This window comes from Vombatus ursinus, unplaced genomic scaffold (genome assembly GCF_900497805.2).
Source record: "Vombatus ursinus unplaced genomic scaffold, bare-nosed wombat genome assembly UNPS02014772.1, whole genome shotgun sequence".
Taxonomy (NCBI): Eukaryota; Metazoa; Chordata; class Mammalia; order Diprotodontia; family Vombatidae; genus Vombatus; species Vombatus ursinus.
In genome coordinates, this window is record NW_020954550.1 from 5,851,856 (window position 1) to 5,869,069 (window position 17,214).

Here is a 17,214-nt window from a genome sequence, read left to right on the forward strand (position 1 = left end):
TATGTTTTATAAAGTATTTTTTGCCTAATTACCACAAAATGGACTACTTTAAACTTCCAAGTAGTGGAAAAGAGAATTGGAGTTGCAGGGTCTCAGCTCTGCTTCTTGTTACTTGTGTAACTCTGGGCAAAAAAAGCACTAACTTCTCAGGACCTTGGTGCCCTCCTTTCTAACATGAGGGACTTGGGATGGATGATTTTTAAAGTTGCTTTTTTCCAGTCCTAAATTATAAGAAATAGTTTAAATGTTCCAGAAAGAAGTGACTGAGTCACTTAAAGTAAACTGACAATAGTACAGAGGTTTGCTGCACAGGATCATAGTCAGCTAGGTGGCACAGTGGATAGAGCTGAGTTCAACTCAGACCTCACACACTCATTAGTTATGTAACCTTGGGGAAATCACCTAACTTCTGTTTGCCTTAATCTGCTGGAGAAGGAAAGGGCAAACTACTCCAACATCCCTGCCAAGAAAACCCCATGGACAATATTGCCATGCCATGGTGTCATGAAGAGTTGGACATGACCGAAAATAACAATCCTTCCTTTTTCCTATCATCCTCCTAATTCCTATCCTCTCCCTTTCATTTGTTCCCTTTCTTAAGGGCAGGTAGGTATGCAGTGGGTAGAGCAATGGGACTGGGGTCAGGAAGATGAATTCCAGTTCAGCCTCAGACACTTACTGTGACCCTGGGCAAGTCACTTAACCCCATTTGCTTAACCACGATGCTACTGAAGTATCTTTGCCAAGAGAACCCCAAAAGAGGTCACGAAGAGTTGGACATAGCTGAAACAACTGAACAACAAAATAAAATCATACTAACAGCCAATGTGCATACATGTCAGCTACAGTACATACTGCTTACCCACTAAGAAGAAACCTGCCATTTTAGCTGCCTAAAAAGAAGTGGAATACTCTATCATGGGAAGGAGAGATTAATGGGTAACACAAAAAAATCAGTGCCACTGATTTGCAAATATTGCTAAAAGTAAGACTATTTTATATATTGGTTCCTTTGTTTTCCAGTTTCTTTAAGTAACCAATTTTTAAAAATTTTATAACTGCATTCATTTCTTGTCTTGAATTAGGAGCTCGAAAATATCTCTCAAATTAGGCAATTTGGCCATACATTTAAAATGACAACACAAAATTTGCTGGATGTAATCAAAAGTACATTTAGAAATATCTTATGTACAGAAAACTCAAATATGGAACTCAAATTCCTATTTTGTTTTGCTTAGACTTTGAAAAAAAAAATTCCAAGTCAAAGTTCAAACTTTCATTTGAATCCTTGTAATAAATGTGTGAATATATATTTACAAAAGGAGAATATGACAGAAAAATAAGCACAGTGGAACAATTTCCACCTTCTTACTACAATGCATCATTTCTATTTTCCTTTACTTGAATGTGAAAAATTTGTACATCCCCAAGAATATATGATACGTTGTACTGACACACACAGTAAGATTTCTTTTTAATAAACACAAAGTATAGCAATTCAAATTGTCATTATTCACATATACAATCAATGTTTCACATATATAATCAGTCCATTTCAAAAATTCCTTTAGAAAAACATCTTGATCCAGTAGGACTGAGCTTTAAAAAATTCAAATACAGTATTCTGTTTCTGTACATTTATGTGCATCTCCCCTCAATATGACCACTAGTGAGTCATTTCATCTTCATTATTCATAGCCAACAGGTAAATCACATTTCATGTCACATGATGTAAGTGCCATCTTTGTAGTACTTCATGGATTCCATCTGTTTTGTCATAGCAAGCACGTCATGAAATCCTGTACTTAGGCCAGACATGTGTTGAAAGTATGCCTCTTTTTCCACCTGAACTGTCAAATTGTTCACTCCAGCATCTTTAAGTACCCCTGTAACCTAAACACGATTACAAGAAAGCGTAAAAGTTTTGAATGAGGAGATGACATATAAGGATGTTAACATTATGTCCTGGCTATTTAATATGGTCTTCTAAGGCCGCCAATAAAGTTTAAAAGACTAAATTAAGTCACATAGGTAAGTCTTTCAATATCTTTTAGACTGTGGTAGTTCTGGAATTCAGGCAGTTGTTCCTTGACTTCCCCCCCTCCTTCCCTGTCTTTAGCTAAAACTACTCAGGAACTTCAGTCTGAGTTATAAAAAAAGTAACCTTTTGTGGTGAGATAATAGCACAGACAGGTTATATTTAGAAAACTGGTGAATTGATGCAGTCAAATAAGCAGAAAGAAAACAATGTTCACAATGACTACAACAATACAAACAAACAAAAAAGCACTGAAACTGAATGCCATGAAATTTTGGCTAAACTTGGTCCCTAAAAAGAGATATAAGATTTTCCATCAGCCCAGAGTTTTGGGGACAAATTGGTTAGTATTCTGGACTTTCCTCTCTCTCCCTTCTTTTTTATTTTTATAAGAGATAGCTCTTTGGAAGGCTGCAGGGGGAAACATACAGTGGGATATGGAGGTGACGTAAAAACAAAACATATCAATAAAATTATTTAAATAAAAAGGAATGGGTGATAATACTAGAACTCCTTAAAACTTTTTAGTATCATATCCATCCTATCTTCCCTATCTCAGAAGAAGAGGTATTAAGAGGCCACCCTTCCTCATCTTTTACAGGGCTACACTCTAACCATTATTAACCTTTCCTTCTCTGCATACACATTCTCTTCTGTGCTAGTTCCTACCTATTTATCTACAAACATGCTCAATTCTAAAAGGGCATTCCCTTGACCCTTCTACCCTAGTTAGCTACCATCTCATCTCTCTTCCCTTTCACAGTCAAATTTCTTGAAAAAGCAGTTTACATTTGATGCCCCCACTTCCTCACTCCTGTAATGAATTGACCTTCTCAAAGGAGAGTTACTGCTCTTTCTCAATGCTCATCATCTTTGGCCTCTCTGACCAGGGGCTATTGGCCACTGCTGACCAGCCCCTACTACGGCAGTTTCTCCTCCCTTGGACTTCAAGATTCCATATACCTCTTACCTTTCTCCTACCTCTCTAATTACTCTTCATTTTATTTTTTTTAACAGCCCCATTAAAACAGATATTACCTTAAATTTTCTTCTTGGCCTTTTTTCTCAACATTTTTGTTTGGCAATTTCATTTATTCTCACAGCTTCAGCTATCCAATGAGTCCAATGACTCCAGAACCAGTGCTCTTTCCACTATACTTTGATATCTCCTAAACTTTCTCAAAGGCCTTCCTACCTTCATTCTCTCCAACTTCAAATCTATCTTTCACACTTGTTAAATAACTAATTTTTTTGTGCACTGTCTGGTCATATGATAGCTCCGCGGTTTTCAGCTGAGTAAAGTTCAAACTCCTGGCAACAAAGACTCTTTCTACTCCCCTTCATGTTCCATCTTAACCGGAAACGTCACTATTCTCAGGATAGCAGGGAAAGCATCTTGTCTAAATGCCACCCCCCCCTTCTCTCTCTGTCCTTAATGAAAGTCTGCTGAACTGAAGGGGAAAAAAAAACCTTCCTACTCAGAACGTGACTTATTAGAATTAATATTAATTAAAAAAAAAAACATTTAGGTTAATGCATATGGAGAAATCTCAATGACACATTGACTTTTAAAGTGGAGGGGAGTGTGTTATCAACTTCCAATGATGTAAACCTGGAACAGGCACACAGCAAGAACTATGGCCTGCTCATTCTCAAGACACAGACTTTCTATACTGTACATTGTCATTATACTAGTTCATAAAAAATTTAGCATTCTGTCACTGTCATGCCTTATTTATCTAATATCACTGGAGTGAATTGTCCAGATAAAAGAAATTTTTGTCCCTCTAAACATTAACTTTCAAAATATCTTGGCCATATTTAATGGAAATCTCTGAAATACAAAATATCTCTAAATATATTAATATAGAATTTAAACTTTTATTTTGACAATATTAACACAACGAACATCAGCTGAAGTCCTCAGCTATGTACTTCAGAATGTCAGTTTCAGCTCTTAATCATCCCTCCACTGTCAACTGTCACTTCCTGCTATTACTATCACTTTCTAAATTTGCTTTTAATCTGTTAGAAAGCCAGGTAACCAAAATCATACGAATTACATGTAAAAATGGACTTTCATGAAAAGTCTTTCCTGTAAAGTGATGTGACTACTTTTTTTGTCACTTTGGAGGGTGATTACTATTTTAGCAATGTTAAAACCCTTTTAAAATTTAACTTATTTCCAGATTTGTGACTGTTTTAGAAAGCTACAGCTACCAGAAATCTGACCTACATAGAAATGGGATATTACTGTATCATCAGCTCAGAATATAAAAATGTAGGAGTCCTTAGAGAAGTCTAACTCTCTCATATACAGACAAGGAAAATGAAGCTCAGACATGAAACAACTTGCCCAAAGTCACAGAGCCAGCTAGCGGCAAAGCCAGGATGCAAACTTGACCCTCTTGATAGGGTATTTTTTTCTGCTACACTAATATATTGCTTTCTAATTTTCTCATGTATATACTTCTCATCTTTCCAACAGGGTACTGAATTTCTTTAAACAGGGCTTTGTCTCTTACTTCTTTAGTCTATTCCTGTAATGTCTATCAGTGTTGAGCCCACTGACAGCACCAAAGACACCTTGTGTATTCATTTCTTGTCTCTCCATACGACTTCACTTGGTGATCTCAATAGCTCCAATGAATTCAATGATCATCTCTATGCTGATGATGTTCAAATCTCCTTGCCCAGCCCTAACCCCTCTCTACTCTTCAGATTTCACTCTCTAATTGACTACTGCACATCTCAAACTAGATCTTAAGACATCTTTGAGACATCTTAAGTCTCAAACTTTTTCCCCCCCTTCCAACTTCCCTATTACTTCCAAGGGCACCACTACCCTCCCAGGCACCCAGGCTTATAATTTAGTTGTCATCCTTGACTCCTCTTTCTCACTCACCCTCCAGCCATATCCAATTTGTTCCAAAGGCTGGTCTATTTTATTTTCATAACATCTCTCCTATGTACCTTTCTCTCTAACTCTGGTGCAGGTCCTCATCACCCCTCATGCCTTGACTCCTGCAAGAACTGTGAGCTGGCCAACATGCCACAGATCTCTTCCAACTCCAGTCCAACTTCTATTCAATTGTCAAAGGGATCTTCCTAAAGCACAGGTCTGATGACATAACTCCCTTAATTAATAAACTCTAATGGATCCTGATCATATTTAAGACCAAACATAAAATTCTCTCTTTGGGATTCAGTGTTCTTCATAATCTAGCCCTCTATCCCCAAACTTTCCACGCCTCTAACACCTTATACCTACCCACCCTATGGCCTACGATCCAGTGACACTGGCCTCCACGTTGTTCTGTGCACAAGATCCTCCATCTCCTGACTGGGCATTTTCACTGGCCTGGAATTTTCTTCCTCCTCATCTCTGTGTCCTGGTTTCCTTCAGCTTACAGCGAAAATCCCACCTTCTACAAGTAGCCTTAATTCTACTGCATTCCCTCTGTGATTAGCTCCAATTTCTTCTGTAGATAACTTGTTTGTATATAGTTGTTTGCATGTTGTCTCCAATAAACTGAGAACTGTTTGAGAGTAGGGACTATCTTCTGTCTTTCTCGGCACTTAGCACAGTGCCTGGAACAAAGTAGGTGCTTAATATATGTTTACTGACAGAATGACACTGAGTTAACTGGCTATTCAATTAGTTATAATCAACATTTTGTTAATGAGCTGAGTTTACTAAAGCAGGGGCAGATAATCAAAATAGGTGGCTAACAATGAATTTGGGAGAGGGCCAAAGGTTAAACTACTGAAAAACCTACCATGCAAAAATGTCAGTGCCCCCCTTCTCCCCTCCTACCTGGTCTGAAACTTTAATCACTAGAATAACTCCTTTGGATTAGATGGAAATAGAGGAACACTGGAAGGGCCTCTAGCTTTCTTTTATAAGCAACAGCATGACAAATTACCCAAGTATCATCTTGGGGGACACAGAGTCTGGCCCTGAGATAAGATATAGGACAGATAAGTTTCACTGGCATGGAAAGTATAGCAGAGACTAGTCTCAGATGTGGTTGCCCACTGGTAGTTTTGAGGACAGAAGGCAGGTTGCAGGTATATGGGAGGTACAGGTCGGGGGAATACTTACTGTCACTTTTTGTTTGTAGGGTAAGCTGTTCCTTAAAACATGGTGCTAACAAGAACACTGAAATAATGCCAGTCTACTTTTTAACCATTAATTGTACCTCTCACTCAGGCTTATCATCTAACAAATTGGCCCATAATATCAACAGGGAATGAGTGAGACTAGATTAATGGATCAGTACAAATATATCCTCACTGCACTTGAAAGTTTTATTGATGGTAGGACCAACAGACTAACTTCAATTCTAAAGAGGCAGTGGGAAGAGAAGATTTTGGTATTTTTTGAGTTTATGTAAATGATTCACATAGACTTTACTACTACTAATTTAATATAATATGTTCCAATGAGTAACTGACATAGCAAATGGAAATTTATTACCAAAGGGAGGACTCTGGACTCCAGGGTAGGGAGGGTAAAGGTGGGAAAATATCTTCCATAGTTAAGTGAACACCAAAAATACACCTGCTGATTAAAATGTATGAAAAAACCCTAACAGTTCTAATCTACTTTCTCAGATTAAAACAACTAATTGTTTTAAATTTTTAAAATTTGTGCTTATGATTGTCACTATGTAGTAGTGTATTCATAAATAAACAATTATGTAATGGTCTGATTTTGATGGCCTATACTAGATAGGCAGGCTAAGAAATCACAGCTAATCCCGTGCTGAAATTGTTATTCAGCCTATCAATTTCTATGCATGTGGTATTAAAACTTAATATTTAATTTATGACTTTTTAATTAAAAGGCATATTCTAGGGCCCAATGACAGTCTTAAAGCCTGTGTGTAGCCAACTATCTAGACAGGCATAACTTCTTTTCACCTTCTAGAAGCTGCACATGACCCACATTACTCTACTTTGAACAAAGAGGGACCACACATTTTTAATATTATCTGGGTTTATACAAGATGCCTAAAATTCCCTGGAACTTCATGCAGCACACTTTCTCAATAAGCCTGTCAGAGGAGGGATTGCCAGTAGCTTCTCAATTGTATAGTCATGTAATTGGAAGCAGTTCACTGTTTTTTCTTTGTTCCATCTTGGAAATGTCTTTATCAACTATTGAGGTCAATGAGGATTAGAAAATTCTGAATAAATTGCAAATGATAGATTTGGAATGCTTTGAATATGTATTAGCTGGTTACAGATGCCTAGAAATAAGCTTAGGCCAAGTGACTCCTTTGGAAAGCTATTCTGATATTTTTGAATAGGGTTACAAGTTCTTAAAATGTTTTACCTGTTGTACAATCCGCTGTTCTAGTACATCTGACATCACCTGTATGTGAATCGTACCAGCAACAACACTGGCAGAATGACGCCAAAAATGAGGGTCTCTGTAGGATATTAAACCTTCAATTTTCTGAATCTGCCAAATTGGAAAAAGGTAGCAATAAATATTTTTCATCTGTCAGAAATGAAAATAAATACAGTAGCACATAGCACACACTGATTTAGTTATTAATTTGTCTGTCACCTAGTAATCCCTGGTCCAGGAAAAGTTATTTCATTGAACACCTTTGAATATTTCTAGAGAGGCTGGGAGTTCTTTACTCAGAGGAGGAAAGAACAAAGGGGATAACTAGCAAGAGAGAAAGGTAGTCCAAATGTAAAAACCACAACTTTATCCTTACATATAAATAGCATCAGAACACTGAAAATAGTTAATTGGAAAATGGGTCATAGTGGCTGTCATATCCAGGTTTCTGAATCACTGTTGGTACACAAACAATAGCATTTATCCCATGAAGTGTGACACACAATATTGGTCACCAGATAGAGCCTATACCAAGATAAACTCCAACATACTCCTAAAACACTGAGATATGCTAATATATTTCCACCTAATCAATGCTTCCATACCCTTCTTCAGATTCACACGTATAATGATATATGGACATGCAAACACTCCCCTTTTACCATTCTATACAAAAAAAAAACCTCCCATCATTTAGAAATATTCATCATTCACCTACAATTTTTGTACTTCTAGTATAAATATACACAGGCAAAAAACTAAGTGGATAGTTTCAGAGAAACCTGGGAAGACTTACATGGATTGAGGCACGGTAAAGTGAGTTGAATCAGGAGAATACAAAAACAACAGTCTAAATAAAAAACACTAAAAGGCTAAAGAACTCCAATTAATGAAATAAACAATGATTCCAGAAAACAAACGATAATGTATGTTCCCTATATCCTGACAGAGAGATGATGGACTAAAGAAGCAGAATGACTGGATATAGTCAATGTGGGGATTTGTTTTGCTTGACTATGCATATTTTTTTATGAGGGCTGAGGTTCCCCTCCCCCCCATTAGAGAAAAGGCAGGGAGAGAAAATAAATGCTTAAATGAAAAAAAAAATTAAATTAAAAAAAATATATATCCAAAGAAGCAGTTTTTAATCATATAGATCAAATCTTTCAGTCAAATTTTTGCAAACCACAATGTTTTTAAAATTCCAGTGAAGAGAGGATTTATACAGTTTTAACTGCTCCTCGTTAATATACAAAGAAAAATTTGAGTGATCACACATAATATGTAGAAGTTCAAAGCCCACCTTTTCTAATGCAACGTTTATTTCTTTTTCATTCTCTGGTGGCAGCCTTAGAAGTAGCACTTGGCAGGCATCTTTAATCAGTGGAATAACACTGAGAAAAATTAATACAGCAATAAAAAGAGAGCAGAGAGGATCAGCAAAGAACCATCCAAATTGTTCTATAAGAATTGTGGATACAATTACACCAATACTGCCAAGTGTGTCTGCCAAAATGTGTAAAAACACACCTGTGAATAAAACATAAACAATTTTAAACACACACAAACACGTGTGTATGTGTGTGTATATATATGCATGTATATATATACATATACATAAAAAAACATTTATCCAAATCACTTATAGGGCATAATTAGAATTCAAAAACTTCAAGAATATTCATACATATATTAAAATTACGCTTAAAAGTTTACACATTTGTGTAGTGTAGTGAAATTATAAAACAGCATATATAAAACACAGTCTTTTATTCTTGCTTCTATGAAGATGGCTGTATATTTATAATATAAATTATTTAAAAATCAGAAGTCATACAATTTATTTTTCCTAGTTATCTCCTGATACCTATGTACTTTTATACTTCTTTCTTCTCCCCAATCATGTTACATTTTCATGTAAAACCCAAATAATCATATCATTTTTCTCTTTAGGATTCCCTAATTTCATTGCTATGAGGAAAAAAAACACTTAAATTTACTATTAATTCTAAGATGTGATCATGAGCTTAATTGCACATATTTAACTCAACAGATAAATAGCTTATCAGAAACAGAGTTTTCCTACACTAAAATGGTCACTGAACACTCTGATATTTGAATTAAAATGCTAGAATATATAGGTTGGGGGTGGGGGAGTTGGGAGCGGTGGCACTTATTATTCCCAGGATAAAAGGGGCCTGTGGAAATTCTGAAGCAAAACGGAGGCAATTAAGCCGATTAAGATACTTTAAAAGCACCATACAAGTAATTTTAGCACATAATTTCATCACATACACAGACACACACCCCTTCACTTATATAGGGAACTCCCAGGGCAGAAACTCTACATATGCAGAAAAGGAAATCATTTATAATTTCAGTCTTAAAGAGAGGCACATGGAGAGGTTAAATGACTTGTCTATGATCACATAGCTATTATGTGTCAGAAGTAGGAATTAAATCTGGGCATTTCTGATTCCAAGGCTAGCCCTCTATCCATTTGTTATTTGTTATTTTAAAGGGATAATTGTCATGGAATTCTGCCTAACCATATTATACTAAAAGTTGCAGGGAATAGCTTGAGAAATTCTGCTCCAAGTTAGATTGATTTTAATGTTTATTCTCCTTGACCTCTCTGCAATGTCTGACACTAGCCAACCAATTTGAAATTCTTCTCCTCTGGCATTCCTAACTTAAGACTTAGTATGATTCTTTTCTGTCATTTTCTTCTCTTATTCCATCCCCTGTGTCTCAATCCTTGGTACTTAGCTTTTTTTTTTTATTAGCTCTCTAGAGGCAGCTGGGTGGCTCAGTGGGCCTGAGGACTAGGCTTGGAGATTAGAAGACCTAAGTTCCTATCTGACCCCTGATATTTACTAGCTGTGTATTCCTAGACAAGCCACTTAACTGTTGCTACCACAGTTTCCCTATCTATGAAACAGGGATAATAACAGCACCTTTTTCCCAAGGTTGTTCAAAGTGCTGAGCAAAGTGCTTGGCACATAGTAGGTGCTAAATAATTTCCCCCCCCTTCCTTTCCTCCTTCCTCTGAAAAACACATCCATTTGCATTACTCAGACACTGAAATCTTGATATAATGTACCCTGATTAACAAAGAACTCAACATAGCTAATGTCTTCACTGGACTTCCAATCCAATGGCATTTCTTTAAAAAAAAAAAACAAAAAACCTTTCAGAAAGCACAATGATCTCTTTCCTCCCGTGAGAGGGATGGCATTCCTTTTTTTTTTTTTGGCTAGGCAATGGGGTTAAGTGATTTGCCCAGGGTCACACGGCTAATAAGTGTTATGTGTCTGAGGCCGGATTTGAACTCAGGTCCTCCTGAATCCAGGGCTGGTGCTCTATGCACTGAGCCACCTAGCTGCCCTGAGGGACGGCATTCTTACACAGTCTTGCATGGCATAACTTTTCAACTTTCTCTTATGAAAGAGCTTCAAGACTTTGCATGCCATTACCAGAACTTTTCAATGTAAAGAGTTACAGAATCCCCACTATGTGTTCTTTGTCTGGAGGTTCTCTTTCCTGGTAGAATGTGTTATTTTTCTGAATAGGTAGTTTTGGTGGGTATATTCCAGGATATCCTTTATTTCTACAATTAATTCACTTAATTACTAAACATCATATTTACAGACTACCTAGCCAGCACTTACCTCTCATGTTAGCATTCATGCCTCCTCCTGAAGATCCATGGGAGTGTCCGTGGCTGTGACTGTGCCCATGATCACTGTGAGAATGATTGTGTCCATGACTGTGTCCATGGTGTGAATGGCTGTGATCGTGTGAGTGACAGCCTCCTTGAGAAGCTCCATGGACATGGCCATGAGCATGGCTAAAGGCACAGACACCAATAAGGTTTACTATCAGCCCTCCAACTGAGACAGGCTATTAAAAGGGAGAAAAGAAAATCTAACTTCACTATTTTTCCTATCATGCAAGGTTAAACTTCTTACTACAAAATTACCATGTGCACAATTTTTTTTTGTTAAGAGTATAAAAATATTTACAGTACAAATCTCACTAAAATTATTCACCTTGGAGAGGGTTAACCTGAATTAGCAAGAAGTCTAAATTTTAGAAAATTTTTAATGAAATGATGTTCTATTACTTCCAAGTACATAAAGTAACAAAGTAATGATCTTGAAAATATCATAGAAGAGAGTTTCTGCTGAATCTGCTTTAATGAACAGATAAAAAAATAATTCACATTTGGCTTATACTTTAAAGAAGCCACTGATAAGAACAAAGTCCCTATATATGCCAAAATATTTACGGCAGCACTTTCCACAGGTACTACACAATATATATATGTTTTCAGACATTTTCAAATGTATTGGTCAGTTGTGTTGTTTTTTTCCCCTTTTCTTATTAGATTTATACCAGAAAATATGAATAAACAATTTTTTTCTCTTAACATACATTCTAAATCTGTCATCTGAAAAATTAGGTTCAGCTTACACAGGACAAAATAAGATATGCCGCATCATTATCTTTTTTACTAGTTAAGGATAATTATGAATAATAGAAGGTACAGCCTATTTTCCTAAAATATATTGCCATTACTTCCATTGCAAGTTCTGGACCACTCATGAAAAGTTACTTTTTTTTTTTAAGCAGCAGTATATAATCTGACATGTTAACTAGTTCTAAGAAAACATGATATTACAGGTAACAGATAATTCCATAAATGGGCAAATGGATGAATATCACGGTAGGATTTTGTAACATTAGGTGTGATTTGGTTAAAATATATTAATGAAATTAGGGCAATATTATGTAGGGCACACTTATGATGACAAAAAGGTAATATACTGTTAGAAAAATAACTTTTCAATTTTAATTATGAGATGATATTATATAATTACATAGTAAAATCATAACTAGCAGTAGACACTTTCAGCTCAATAATCTAGAAGTATGCTGAAAGACATAATCAAACCCTTTATTCTGATGATCTCATTATTGGAATAAATAGAAGAAGTAAAAATGATAGCAAAAACAATCATTTTCGGAAAGAAACTAACCAGAACATTCCCTTTCCTCATGCTCAATTTATCCAAGAGGCAAATCATAAAAGAAACCCAAAATATACACATTAAGATCCTGTGTCTATGGTACATTATATCATAAGATACTTTATAACTGACATTCAGAATGATTACTATGAAACACCCAATCCGAAAAAGATTGAATTATATTATGCTTACTACAGGAGAAAAAGTACAGTAGTTTAAAAAAATGACACAGAAGACTGGAAGACTATCAGAAACCTTATGCCTATATATCATGAATGTTTTTTAAAAGAAGAGAGTGCTGCATACATTGAATATCAAACACTACCGCAAAGCCTGACTATATCATAATTGACTATATCGTAATAGAAAGTACATGATTCATTACTGACACGAGAATCATTTCAGAATCAGCTCTATTCAATCAATCATTGATAGTCAATTCAGTCACTGACTCACACATAAGTCAAAATCAATATCAAATTAGAAGACATCCTACAGAAAGCACGGAGTGAGATCCAACTAAGCCAGATCAATTCAACAGCATGGCACCTACAGATGGAACTGGAAGGATGACAAAAAGATACAAACTGAAATGGATATGCTTATGTTTCCATAGTGATAAAAACGAAGAGACAGTATTAAAGAAGGTATCAACACCAAAAAAAACCCTTAAAAAAAAACAAACAAACTAGACCTGTAATTTCTTAGATTTGGGGTCTTTGATTAGAAAACTCCCTCTACTAAAGCATCATCAACAACTGTTCTACAGCTTAGACTCTTAGAGGTACCTAAGGCAATAAGTGATTAAGTAACTGGATCAGGGCCTCTGTTTATAAGAGAACCTTAAGAGATGAAAAATAGTTGTTACAGTAAGAAGGCCAAAGGAACCCAGAAACTACCTCAGGCAGCAAAACCCGATCTCCTTGTCAAGATTGGTAGCCAAGGGTAATGGCAGTTTAAAATAGGAGCTCATTTGCAAAAGGCTCGAAGAAGATCACAATTAGTATTACCTTACAAAATGATGAAAAGCATTAGAGATGAAGACAAATCTGCAGAAAAGGTTGGCATGAGATTCAACTTAGCTAGATCTTTCCAAAAGCATCTGCGGATAAAACCTGGAGGAAGCTAAGTAGATACAAAATGTTTCTATAGCTGGAAAAGCATCAGTGATAATACAAGCATCAATGAGAGTGGAACCCACCATACTTGCACTCTAACACCTGGAGGAGATGAAACTGGGAAGAGCAGCTGAACCTGAGCAAGTATGTGAAGAAATCTGTCTAGAAATGATATAATTTAAAGCAATGAGAGAGTGATTTTTAAGAGAGCTCAAAGACAGAAAAATATTCCCCACAAAAAAAAAATCTATGTAATATTATTCCCCATATCACCAACAAAAAGGGCTCCAGAGAAGCCACTGTGTTATTAACCCATATATTCCTACTGTGTGAGAATAGTCTATTAAAAGTATCCTTGATGAAAATCTAAAAAAGGAAGAGAGGCAGGTCTTGTGCCACATCTTTAAAGTCCCATAAAGGGATTGACAGATACAGAGAATACAACAGACTACACTGTTTATTGTTTGTTGATTACCACATGACCAAGGGGTAAAATGCAGCCTTATATACTCTCTTCCAATAAAGTGTCTCCTACACATGTTAAAGTCATACAAAACTCCTTGATAGACTCATAAAGATGACTCTCTACGATTATCTTTTGATTACATCAAATGAGGCATAAAATAATTGTATGTTTTGCCAAGGTTATGCAAAACCAAAATGGAAAAATGACAAGATTCCTTCACTGCTCATGACATAGTGGTAACTGCATCAATACCAAGAATAAAATGGTGCCATCTCACAGTGAAAGTGAGTTTTTTAGAAGAGATATGCTAATAATCAACAAGAAAAAAAATGAAGTGAAGAATGTGTTCTTGCTAGATTATGACATTCAATTCAAATGACAATCAGTATGTTCATCGTGGATAGGTCCTCCAGATTAACAACAAGCTGGAACCAGAATTAAACTGAAGGAAGAGATTGGGTGGATGCATTTGGGAAACTACGCAGCACTTTCAAGGACTAAAAACTCCTTTAGGAAACAAAACTCCATCTTTTTAACACAGATGTTCTTCTAGTGGTGCTATATGGCTGCAAACCATGAAATCTCACAGTATCTGAAAAATCAAGAGTGATTATTTCTCACTATGTCACTCAAACTCTTTAGCTCTCATCCCTTGAATGATTTAGCAAGAAACAGTCTCAAAACTGCACTGGTGTGCATAAAATGTTATAAAAATCCATAGGAAAGCTGTTAGGTCTTTCTTTAGTTAGATTCTCTTTGGAGAGCTACAGGGGAAGGGCACAAAAATAATCTGCCTGGGACTAGTGAATACTCAAATTAAATCATGGATCAACTGAAGTATTAAACTGAAAATATGTTTAAACTGCAGATTTGGTAAGTCAGAAGAATAAAGTACTACCTACAGATTCATTGTGTTACCTCAAATATATTAGCAGAGATTACTTTAAAAAGTTATGAATATATACTAATATAGAAAATTACACCAATAAAAATACATTATTCTCACATCAATGACTGTAAAGTTTTGGTTTTAGCATGGAAAAATATTTTAATCATTATGCAAATAGGAAATTCAGAAGTAAATTAAAAACACTTACCGCTAACATGTATGTATCTAATTCTGGAGGATCTATCAATCTAGCCACTGATTCCACAAACAAAAAGAAAGCTATTACCATCAGAAAAAGTCCATTAATAAAACCAGAGAGAATTTCTATTCTGCCATACCTGAAAGAGAATAGTGCATTTTTTTTAAAAAAGGAAAGGACTAAAAAATAAGATAGACAAATTTTAACAGTGCAAATAACTGACAACACATTTTAATGTACTTTTCTTTTAAGGTTTTATTTAACAAGAATATTCTTATATTGACAAATGTAGAAACTTAAATTGAGACTGCCGGGGTAGTTTATAATTAATGAGAATGGGAAGAGAAACAAGGTTTTAAAATACCTTATCCACTTTCTCAATGAAACAGCATCCCTTATATGCAACATTTTCAAATACTGAAAACTTTCCTTAATATCAAAAATAGTATCATCTTGTATAACACTGATTTGCACATGATATTTTAATGTGTTGTACTGTACTGATTCGTACTGTGTACTAGTTTCTGTTGTACGGTGCAGGCTAAGACTTTCAGGTTCATAGTATAAGAGACAGGAAACAATTTTAAGAGGTCATTTAGTCTTGCTCTCTGCCTATACAGAAGTGAATGTTCCAACTGGTTATGGATTCTATTTTCAATACTCTCCATAGATGATTCCAGAATAACTTCTGATAGTCTAATCTAGTGGTTATTTGCTTAGGAAATCAACATTGTCCTCCTGTCTACCCAAACTCTCAAGTCCATTTTCTCTTGTTTAATCCCCTAAGAAGGTACTGAGTCAGCATCCTTACTAAAATATCTCTTTAAAAATCTGCTCTAAATACTGGAAAATAGTCCCAAAGAAATTTTTCATGGTCTCCTTTTCTAGGTTAAATCATGTGAATTCTTTTCATCTTTTTTCACTCAGTCAGTCTGCCATCTTTTTATTAGTTCTTATTGCTTCTCTCTGAAAACTTCTCTAGTTTAATCTTTTAAAAAAAAATGTGAAGTCAAAATTAGTTAAAAAACAATAAGTAAAACAGAATAATTAGCACGATTAGCATTCAAGCATAAAAACACATTAATCATAAATAGGGTATCACTGTTGTAAGTCATACCTAGTTAGTTTTAACCCTGGACCCTGGGGATCCAAGGGAGAGAAAGGGGCAAATGAGGTTAAGAGCTGACAGTACCAGGTGAAAAATTGAATTCTAAAGTCACCAACTCTTAGGTGGGTACAAAGACTATGTTATTAGCAGTGGCAAGTTTGAAACTCAGCATCTCCTGACTAATGAGGACTTGCTTTTTCATTCCCTATTCCCTTTTTTAACAAATAGACAATTAGATCTGCTGAGTCACTAAGATTCCTGTCCAAGTGTTCATATTTAATAAGGTTCAGAAGCATCACTTGGACTGAGGTGGTTAGGGAAGGCTTTGAAGAAGAGAAGTGTGGGATTTCGATTAAGACAGGTTGAGTTTGAGATGTCAATAAACATGAAATAGGTCTAAAGTTTGAGGTGTTATCTATATGGAAATCAAAAAATATTTTGCAGAGGATTGTTTCACCTGTCAAAAGCCCATCAAATATATAGTATAAGTACCATATCTCATTCTCTTTAAGTGAACTCTAAACCAGAGGTCATCCAAAGTAATCCTCAAGTTTCCAAATACGATTTAAAATTATTTGGAGGAAGATAATCTGAGATTTTTCAGATTTATAATCTCATGCTGGTGAAAAGTTCAGCACTGAAAAAAAATGAAGTAAAATGGTCAAATTACTGGTGGTGTTCCTACCTTATCTGTTGTAATTTCAAACATTCTCTCTAAGCAGCCACAATAGACTAAATTCTATGTTTAGAAGTACACAGTTAATGTAAGAATTACAAAATTTTCCTTGATGCTTAAAAAAATAGTTATTTGCCTTTAGGTACCACCATAATTTTTTTCATGTTATGCCATCATCTAGATTGATAATAATTTTGTAAAACTAGGAGCCATATACACTAAAACAATGAGATCCTACTAAAGGGCCTAACATGTTCAGTTAAATTTTCCAGAAAACATGTTACTTAAAAGTAGTTTAAGTAGCCAGAGAATTAAATATTTTTTCCTA

The 17,214-nt window shown here is 35.5% G+C and overlaps 1 protein-coding gene across 1 annotated transcript in view; it reads right to left on the reverse strand.

Annotated features, from left to right (window-relative positions):
• Positions 1–1,147: 1,147 nt before the first annotated feature.
• SLC30A5 (solute carrier family 30 member 5) overlaps positions 1,148–17,214 on the reverse strand; it is a 46,931-nt gene continuing 30,864 nt past the window's right edge. Inside the window, exons 12-16 of the mRNA XM_027863598.1 lie at positions 15,112–15,241; positions 11,069–11,300; positions 8,701–8,927; positions 7,380–7,508; positions 1,148–1,893 (exon numbers count right to left, since the gene is read on the reverse strand). Of these exons, the coding sequence (XP_027719399.1) occupies positions 1,723–1,893; positions 7,380–7,508; positions 8,701–8,927; positions 11,069–11,300; positions 15,112–15,241 (889 nt within the window). The 3' untranslated portion in view covers positions 1,148–1,722. The remainder of the gene's footprint in view (positions 1,894–7,379; positions 7,509–8,700; positions 8,928–11,068; positions 11,301–15,111; positions 15,242–17,214) is intronic.